The sequence below is a fragment of the Pezoporus wallicus genome, unplaced genomic scaffold (genome assembly GCF_028554395.1).
Source record: "Pezoporus wallicus isolate ANWC-B61680 ecotype Strahan unplaced genomic scaffold, APGP_CSIRO_Pwel_v1 contig_11133, whole genome shotgun sequence".
In the NCBI taxonomy this organism is placed as follows: domain Eukaryota; kingdom Metazoa; phylum Chordata; class Aves; order Psittaciformes; family Psittacidae; genus Pezoporus; species Pezoporus wallicus.
The window spans coordinates 1,877,344-1,887,491 of NW_026636583.1; the positions used below are offsets into that span (position 1 = coordinate 1,877,344).

The 10,148-nt window shown below is 43.9% G+C and overlaps 1 protein-coding gene across 1 annotated transcript; it reads right to left on the reverse strand.

The window, feature by feature from the left end:
• Positions 1-418: 418 nt before the first annotated feature.
• PCMTD2 (protein-L-isoaspartate (D-aspartate) O-methyltransferase domain containing 2) lies at positions 419-9,885 on the reverse strand. The gene is made up of 7 exons (XM_057400942.1): positions 9,837-9,885; positions 8,949-9,143; positions 6,517-6,840; positions 5,182-5,284; positions 3,333-3,504; positions 2,362-2,485; positions 419-867 (listed from the first exon to the last, which is right to left on the reverse strand). Exons 3-7 carry the CDS (start codon positions 6,821-6,823, stop codon positions 485-487), a joined length of 1,089 nt encoding a protein of 362 aa, XP_057256925.1. The 5' UTR covers positions 6,824-6,840; positions 8,949-9,143; positions 9,837-9,885; the 3' UTR covers positions 419-484.
• Positions 9,886-10,148: the final 263 nt, after the last annotated feature.

The window sequence follows — 10,148 nt, forward strand, 5'->3', positions numbered from 1 at the left end:
TCAGATTACTGGAAGAACTAAGATTTGCCAGGTCAGTTTTTACTAATAATCCTCCTTCTCCATTAAACATACACCATGGAAAACACATGGCAGGTTTAGTGGGAGAGAGCACAGACAGCAAAGGTCTTTGGGGAACTGCTAAGAATATTAAAAGCTGCAATTCAGTAGAGCAGCCATGAGATTGAGAGTATCTCCGTGCAGTTAGTTCCAGGGACTTAAATCCTGCTTTCCATAAGCAGTTGAGCATTTCACCAACTTGCTGCCTCAGTAATCCCTGCTGTAGGATAAAACTATAGCACACAACTGAGAAGAAAGAAGAAACTCAAGTAAAAGCTATAATGTTTAAGTATACAGCAGCTGCATCCCCCAGCTAGCCTACTGCCTTGGGTGGTCGTATTAGCAGGCAAGCCAAGTGGTATACATTTGTCAAGCCCTAAGTAGTACTTTATTTTCTGCCTACTTCCAGCTTTCTAGAAGGAGGAAATTACTTCTCCCTGTAATAAAGCAGGTAATACTTCAAGGGATCAGGCAAAGGCAGACTCAAGACCTTTTCCCTCAGAAAGTTTACAGGGGGATCTGGCTTTAGTTCAGAGGGTTTAGTTTCTTCCTCTTCTTGCGTGTCATCCTCGATATCCTCACTGTTGTTGTTATCATCTGATGGGTTGGAGATCCGACTAGCAAAGACCTCTTTGTCCAAGAAAACAATGGTTTCCATGCGCCGGCGCCGCACACGTCTCCGTTTGAACTTTGAGGGGCTCTTGAGCCCGTTGCCACTCTTGCCCATTGTTTCTTGATGTATGAGTTTCTTGATGGTTCCTCGGATGGCAATGCGAGCCAGGTCCTGCAGGCTGCGAACAGCCACCGGGGCTGCAACAAAAGGAAAGCCATGAGCAGATATGGAGACAATCCCCTTCCAAAATACTCGCAGGAAAAAGTTGTATTTGTTCAAGCTAAATCAGGCCACTTGAATTCCCTGCTGTGATTACAGAACCAGCTCTATTCAATCCCTGTCAACTCAGATCAACTGGATTGTAACTTCCCAACCAAAATTTAATCATGCATTTCTCTCATTAACCGAAGAAAAAGAATGGGATGAAAGAAGTTTGCTATTTTCATGTCAAGTCCCCACAATTATTTTTAACATATAACATCTTATAGGTTATAAGCATGCCGACTTAGTGAGTGAAACTGTGACTGTTGAATAAAGGTATTTTCCTCCTGTATGTAACTAGACCTAAAGTCTATTTAACTCCTCCATAAAATCATTTTTCCATTGTGAAGTTCCTTCAGCTTTGCCAAGTTCCTCACTTATAAAACATGAGTGTTATTTATGCTCTTCAAAAGCTGCTTTGGCCTTAGTGGTGAAAACAGGCTGGAAACCATTTGGTAAAAGTAATTACAGAAGCACACAATAAGTTATTGTATTAAAATACCTCCCACATTAATGGGTTGGAAGACTGTTCTGTCCTCTGCACTTACTTGCTGCCAGCCCATAAATGTACAACACAATTCATGCAGCATAAAGAACAAAATTTATTGATGCACACAGATCCATGTACTGAAATGAATTAAAACTGAAATAGAACCCCCTGTCTTCTACTGACAAGTCCTGTGACCTGAATGAAGGAACTAGGGAAAAAGTTACACGTAATATATATACACGTCTCACTACAAAGCCACCACATGCTGAAATGTGCTTGATGGACTTCATAGCACTGTACATAGTGTTATTGAGCTGCTTTTTGTCATGCAGACACCTTTCCAGAATAAGAACAAAGCCCAACTAATCTCCTCATGGAAGTATCTCTGTCTTCATATGCTCTTAAGAGGCCTCTCTACACTCAAGGATTAATCTAAAGATTGAGGCCACTGTGTACAATGTGTGTTTCAAAGAGCCAACCAAAAATTGCACAACTTTATCCCTCAAGCATTCCAGGCTCAGGATAATTCTGAATTGCTGGGTGGTGAGAGCCTTTGAGTAGATAGGTTTGGTCACAGGTACTGCTGGTGTATTTGCCATCACTATGGCACCATGCCTGGGAACCATAACAGTACGTAATTCAGGCTGTCTGCATGAGCAAAAACAAATTACCAAACATCCCACAAAGTTCAGGTGTATTTTCACAAGAAATAATTGGTATTTGCAATCTATTTTATGCAATTCTGATCCTTGCACCAGGCCTCACGGATACCCTCAAAGATGAACTGCGATGAAACACAAGACTTAAGCAACTGTTCAAAGAAGGAAGCAGTTGGAGTAATTTGCCTTGGAAGGATTCACAGAGATGTTACATCTAAGGTGCAGCTTATAGCCAAACAACAGGAGAATCCTCCCCCATACCCAAGAATGTGTGTACTCACGCAAGTGAACAAGCCTTGATTTTCCTGAATCTGCGTGGTTAGGCTGAATCAAAGGAGCAAAAGAAACAGCAAGAATCTTCTTGGTTTCCCAGGCAGAAGGACCAGTGCGAGTTATCTTTGTCAACTAAACCAAAACAAAGAGATTACTGTCCATTGTGTGAACTGCAGCAAGATTTCTGAACAAAACCAATATGAACAAACGACTTAGAACTCCTTAAAGGATTAGCCCCAAGCGATTTCATCCGTTGCAATGAGCATGGGCAGTTTGCGTCACCCTGCTCTCCCAGATCATCCTCAATTCTGAACTAGAACTGCTACACCTGACCACTTAGAAACTGTCAGTCACTGAAACATCCGCTCTTGAAGGGAGTCTGCAGATCACTGGGTTTCTGTTCCAGTTCAAATCTCTTACACTAACTCACTGTACAGTATCTTACTGGGAAAAAAAACTCTGCTCATCAAAACTATCCTGACAGAGGCAGAAGGTTTGATACCTACACCTCAGCCACTCACGTCCATTAGAATACACCTTTACACTGAACAGATAATCTGAATTACCATCCTGAGCTCACACACAGGGCAGTTACCCACCTTTCACTAAAAGAAATCCATTGACACTAGTAAATGGGGACAACTTGGTCCTTCATAGCCAGTCAGGGTGTAGTATTTTGTATTTGCCATTAAGTACAACACTAGTTTATATGACTCAAGCAAAGACTTGCAAACATTTTTCTGCAGCATGAAAGTAAGCTTGCAATTAACAATAGATTGGAATATGTGGGAGACCTGTAGAACTATGAGTTTCTTGGGTATTATGAAATGTGCACAGTTCAGTTTCCACTCATGGTGAAAAGTGGTGCCCTTAATGTTTCTTCAACCTGCCCCAAGAAGGGCAAACTGAAGGAACAGCTATTGACTGAAGAGAGATCAATAAGAATTGAAAGAGAAACACAAGTAGAAGAGCACTCAACCTTCTCTTCTAGAGGCATGACAAGAATTCCCCCGACTTTCAACAGGTTCTTCATGTAGTCTTCATGTTCCTTCTGTACTCCGGCCCCACAGTAAACACGGTCATACTGAGTGCAGTCTGGAGAGATCTCCAAGCAATTGCCAATTACAAAAGATGGCTCACAAAATTCAAACCTGAAAAGGAAATAAAGATGTGCAGCACACAAGAGCATCACAAGTCAGCAATGAAACCCCCAGTTTCACAGCATTTCTCCTCTGAAGCCCATATACTCTAGACCACAGGGACAAGACTCAAAACCACAGAACAATGAAGTAAAAATACCTAGATGGAACCCTTCAAAGGATAATGATGTACGATTTCATACTTGACTTGCATGTAGCTTCAGAAGGGCTGTTTTCAGTCACCCAATGCTGACTCAGTTATAACATGCAAATACAAATACAAGACCTGCAGTTCCAAGTGTTCAAGCCTTTTAAAGCATCGCACCAGGGTGGGTTTGGCATTTTCAAAAGCTTTGAAACGGCTTTCAGATGTTGTGGGGAGCTAGCAGCTGATGCTTCTGAAAGTTGCTTTGCTGAAGCCAATGGAAGTTCTGCCATTAGCTTCAAAAACCGTGATTTCACCCTTCATAAGAAGAATTTCTGCCTATAGCATTTCTGATGCAGTTTAGTAGAAAAATGAATGATTCTATGATGCTTCTGGTTTTTTTTACATGCTCCAAAACTACATAAGGTTTAAGCCCTACATTTAAGGGCTGATTTTATAAAAGTTGAAGAACAGATCCATTCTTCTCTTGCTATCTTGAGAGGCAGCTCAATATAGCACCTGTCTATTCCTAAACACTTGCTGAAGCTTTCTGCTTTTCCAAAGCGTGCCACACATTCAGAGCAGGCAGCTAACAGTGCCTGCACACGGTGTTCTAACAGCATCACCCAGCAGACACTGCTCTCAGCAATGCCAATTTTTCTAATCATGTTGATTCCCGGATTCAGCTCACTTTTGTTCCATAGCTGTATCTGTCTGGAGGGAGGAAAAATAAGTATTCCTTAACACACCTATTCAAACGGCAGTAATGTGACTGAAAAAACCCATGTGCAAGCACCATCCATGCTGAAAACTGTGCCTGCTGCCAACATCAAGAAAATACAGCTCTCTCATCACCAGCTTTCCAGTCCAGCAGTAACAGCACAAGGCTGAGTAGTTTAAACTCCAGCATGTAATGACTTTCATTCTCTTCCTCCTAGGAGAGGAGGGCTATCAGGTACCCAGAGATGCTTTACTTCCCTGTCTGAACCAACTGTGAGAACGATTCCAAAATATGACAGGTACAACTTTTATTGCCGAGGTTACTATTGGCAATGGTTATCTTGCTGGAGAGGTATTATTTGACAGCAGCAAAACTGAGATTCTAAGGAGGAACATAAATCAACTTCCAGGCACTTTTAGAACCACTAAAACTACCATCATATTTTAAAGCATCATTTTTCTCCTCAGATAAAACCTATTAGGCCATCACAGAAATCAGTTCATATTTCTCTGACGCATGCTCTCAGATCACAAACATAACTATTACTGTTATCTGCAAGTTTCAAGTCACACCTGTAAGAGTATTACTTTAAAGCAACCTTCATTGGCTCCCTCTAAGCTCTGCAACAGCAGCACTGCAAAAAGTCCTAACACTCCCCCCCCAACACACATCAGCTTCGAAGGTCACACACTGCAGCTCAGCTAGCCTAAGGAGCCAGAATCCTCAGATTACTCTCATGCAGAGCTGCCACACAGGAGCAAGAACTGCCATGACTAAAGCCAAACACACAGAATGAATCCAAACAGGCATTCCACATTCTTACTTGTCAAAGCTGTCACTTGTTTTAATGAAGAAGTCCAATTTCTGCTTGGCATATTCGATCACGTCGGAATGAAGCTCCACACCGTGGTTAACACCAAAAGGACCTGTAAGTTTAAAACACCAGGACAATGTAACAGGCAACAATAGCAGGATTAAATAGAGTCTTGGTTACTTCCTACAACAGATTGCTCCTCGAGGGTCAGCCAGTGCTCATGTAAGGTCAGCTACCTTAGCACTACAGTGGGAATTGCAACCCTATACCTGCACTTTCTGGCAGCAAATGAGGCTGCTTTGCACAACTGATTTTTGAATCATTTGCTCTTAACTCTGCAGGAAATTCCTCTGTGGGAGAGAAACACTGATCCTACTGCTGTAAAACTGATCACCTGGAAAAAGTGCCAGTGCAGAACAACAGCCTGCATGCTTTAAAGGGTTTTTCTTCCCGAGGAATTTATTATGTTATTTTTATACCTCCTTGCTGATAGGCTAAAAATCTCCTCAAAGGAGTCAGGAACAGTCACCACTGTACCTCATTTAACAGCAAAAATACACTGGAAAATACAGAATTGTGCAGCCCTCATGCTTTTTATTCAGAACTGACTTGATAACTTTTCCAGAAACATAAAAGTCTTGGAGTTAGATATCAGCATTCCAGGTAATCTCAACAGACCAGCAGAAAGCCACAGCGGGGAGACTGGGAGCAAGGCTCTATCCTGACAACAAATATTTCAGCAGTTAAAATTCCTGACACTCCTACAAGAGGAGAATATGTACCCAACAGTCATTTGCTATCATCTATCCCAGCAGCACAACTGCTGGCTGCAATACTTAAGGGTGAATTGCAATTGTGTAATTGCACTTTGATGCTTTGCCTTGTGCCTATGTGGCCACAAAGTCAGTCTCTGGAAAGCAGTTAATGCATCAGAACTATTCCCACCTGTATGTTGCCAAGAGTTAAAACAGGATCTCAAACATGTTTCAGTGTAGGCAGGACAGTGTAAAAACAAAGAAAGCACAGAGCAGCCATAGCTACAGCTCAGCTCGGGAGCAGGAGTGCCTCATTTAAAGGGCAACAAACCCAAGTTTGTATCCAGTCCTGCAGGAATCCCATAGCCATCTGCACAATTACATCCTTGCTTGTTCTCAACTGCCACGGAAATCTAGATCCCACCCAATTCCAGAGAGAAGATTGCAAGAATCCTCATAAACTGGCCACTTGGAATAATGCATTCTTTACTTTCCCAGCTACCTTTTAGGTTCATTACTTGAGGAATGCTTCACTCCCAACTTCAAACTCATTAACAGGAACAGTTAACATGATTGAAAAGGTATTTACCCAAGATGAGTCCAACCATAGAACTCAGGTAACCAGTGCCACTGCCAAGATTCAGAAAAGACAGCCCTGGTTGCAGATCCAAAGCTTCCATCACCTCAGAGTAAATGCACGGTGCTGAGAGATGGATATTTCCATGCTTCCATGCCAAGTCCTTGTAGGCATTTTCTTTGAACTCTTCCAGGTAGTAATCTGCTCGATCAATGGCTCGGAATGCCTGTTCCACCAGTTCTGTCCTGATGTATTGTGCCTCCTTCAGGTTATCAATTAATTCATCATTATCTTCTCCTGCACTCACTGCACCTCCCATATTCAAGGGCACTAAAACTAAAAGAGTAATAAAGAAAGGTGAGTTATAAAACATGCACTTCCACACTGAATCATGCTGCTGTATATGAAGTACTTTGAGACACCTTTGGGCACTCTAAAGACCACAAGCACAAGAAAAACATCACCTCAGTCAAGCAATGAAACCAAAATGCAGCAGATCTGGCATCTGGTACCTGATACTAGTGGGCAAAATCACAGTAGACAAATGTGCTCTGCCTGTCTTCAAACACTACCAACATTTTACTAGCACATCAGCTTTTCTGCTGAACCTTTCATACAAAGGATTATTCTGGCTCCTATGCTTTGAGGTCATTTTCCATTGCAAATCCAAGCCACAGCAACAAGTTTGGTTTGCATGTTGGAATCCTTGCCACATGTAGGCTTTCTATCTCTAATAGTAACAAGGGGAAATTAAGAGAATAAGAAGCAGAAAGAACCAGAGAACTCTCAAGCAGCATTTCCTTGAATATGCCTCAGGGTGCTGATTTCACTGATGTTAAAAACCCTCTGACCTAGAGCACAGCCTTGCTTACTTTAGCAAATGCACTTTCACACAACTCATCCTTATAGCCTGAGCCACCATCATTAATAAAGCACTTAACAACACAGCAACTGCAGAGAGAATTCCCACTGAAGCCTGTGGAACTTCTGAGGTCCTCTTAAGGCCTTAGAGGAGGTAACTCCCCATTTGGAAACTCTTCAGTGACACAGATGTATGAATTACAAACACTTCCTTCTGACTTCACCAATGCGATCATCCCCAGCAACATATCCAGGCTTGTTGCTGTGGGGCAGAGAGAAGCAGGCACCTCCCCTGATTGTGCATCACTCTAAGCATGCTTATATGCTTCTTGCAGTAAAGTATCTACAGGTTTTAAAGGAAAAGGTACAAGGGAGAAGAATGCAGAACTTGCTCGCCACTCAAAATTAATCTCTCTCTTCTTCCCTTCCCGTATCTTAAACATAAAACCCTTTCAGAATAAACAACATGATTTTTGCTAAGCATTTATTTACTCCGCCTTTCTCTGCTCACAATAACAACCCCAGAAACAGCAGCTTTCGAGTTCATTCCTGGGATCAGAAGATCTGCCTACGGCTAAATTGTTGGGTTGATTTGTTACATTCAGCAAGAGCAAATTATACACTTTCATTTGCACAGGAAACAAGGAAAAGCTACAGGAGTCTAAGGAAATTTCACAGTTCTCTCTATATATTTCACAGTATGATAACACAGTTATTGTATATAACACACCATCCTGATTACCAGTAGGGACACAGAAACAAGGATATACTTCGGCAGGGAACTCAAGCCAGTTTTTTAACACATTCATGTCTCAAGCACACCAATCCACTTCCACACCATTAATAAAACTTAAAAGAAATTGCTACCCCTCTCCTTCCTATAGTTACTCCTTCATTTTCTCTACAAAAAATGACTGTATTTATTACTTCACAGTGGAAATGCATCAAAAGTTGAAGGCTTAGGCGGGTTCACCAGCCAATTTGAATTCTTTCTCTTTTTTCCCTCCTCTTCCATACACAACTCTTCACACCTGCACACATAAGACTGCTCATCTCTTTGGGCAGTCTGTTTACTATAACATTCTGCACTGAAACCTTCTGTTCCCTCAGGGTGTTGATCCCTTGACCTTCCTTTGTCTATTTGTTCTCAGGCTTACTTCTTTCTTCCACTGATGCTCTTTTTGCTGTTAAAAACCTACACTTTTAGCTATAAAGTATAAACAAGAAGTTGTGTCTCTAACAGGGTTCCACTTGAGATCCCCAACAAACTTTCTGCTGTACAAAAGCCCCACTGGAACAACTGGTCCAACCTGGTTTTGGCTCAGCTTTATGATCAACAACTTTTCTTCCATTTTCTACAACATGGAAGGTATTTTTCTAATGAGACCAAGACGTATCCAAGTTGTGCCAAGTGTCAGCTTCTTTGGAAACACTTACTCAACAGTAGCTTACATCCAACAAAACGCATGTTTTAGATGCGGGATATAGTACTCTGATGGTTAAATTCCTCCTTGGATAACTCCTCATCTTTGTTTAACCTTCACTTCTCCCACTGGAAGCTGAAATAAATGAGTAAGACTTACTTTTGACAAGCTTTTTAAAACCAGATGCTCTCCTTCCACAATCAGCCCTGTTGCGCTTTTCGCGCTTCTAAGCAAAGCGCCGTCACGTATATGAGCAGGGACCAAGGTGATCCTTCACTGGGCACAACGCAGGGGGCAAACCAAGCAGCCCCTCAGTGCTGAAGCATCCCTTTAATTGCACGTTACCATCTTCCCCTTTAAGACAAACAAAGCAGAGAACCAAACAAGTCCGACATGAGAAGCTGCATTCAGGCTCTGAAACAAAACACTTGAAATTAACCCGATTTCTTGCAGGGCAAACACCAGCAGATGCACAGGGGAACACTCAGAACAATACACAAGGCACAAACATGCAATTCTTCGCCCCAACAGCTTTGCAGGGTAATCCCTGCTCTGACATAACACGCTCCAGAAGGAATAACAAAAGTGAGGCTATTTACCCCTTAAAACACAAAGTTACAGCGGGCACAGGTTCCAATCCGATCCCTTCTAACCCTCTCAGACAACGCATTAAAAAGCCCCACGCCGCTAAGCTCAATCACTGCAGGAGTTATCACAAGAAAAGCGATAGAGAGATGGGAATGAAGCGAAGGAAAGCCTGACGCTGCTACCCCCGCCCCGGTTTAACTACACCCGGGTGCCCCAGCTCTCCGCATTGCCCCAGGCAGCGACCGGCAGCTTAACGGGGAGAGGGTGAGGCCCCCAAAAGGACCATGAAGGAGAGCGGACCCCACTGCCGGAGGAAGACGGGGGCAGCGGCCTGAGGAGGCGGCCGGGGTGAACGGGGTGCGGAAGGGGGGGGGAGTACTGCAGCGGCCCGGTGAGGTCGGGTCGAGCCGGGACCATCCCCACGGCAGCGGACAGGGTCTCCTTGCCCCGCGGACGTACCTGAGCGGCGGCTCGGCTCGGCGCAGCCCAGTGCGACCCGCTCCGCTCCAGGATGCGGCCCCGCTCCCAGCACCGCAGCGCTGTAAACAGAGCCCAGCTGAGCGCCGGCCGCCGCATCACGCATGCGCAGCACGTACCACTACTGCGGGATGGGGGGGGGGCCTGGAGCGTACCATTGCTGCCGGCGCTGTACCACGCAGACCCGGCGCGGGGGGGGGGGAGGACTGTACCACTAAAAGAAGGAGAGGGGACGGCAGGGTTTGGCCTGTTACTGGGGCCGGCACAGGGGGAGCTCGGGGTACCCTGGGGCTG

Excerpts from the sequence above, each read along its gene's own strand:
- PCMTD2 (XM_057400942.1), bottom strand. The coding sequence starts at position 6,823 with ATGGGAGGTGCAGTGAGTGCAGGAGAAGATAATGATGAATTAATTGAT. Across the intron at positions 5,285-6,516 it reads TATGGTTGGACTCATCTTGG|GTCCTTTTGGTGTTAACCAC; the intron begins GTAAATACCTTT and ends TTAAACTTACAG. Across the intron at positions 2,486-3,332 it reads TCATGCCTCTAGAAGAGAAG|TTGACAAAGATAACTCGCAC; the intron begins GTTGAGTGCTCT and ends GTTTTGGTTTAG.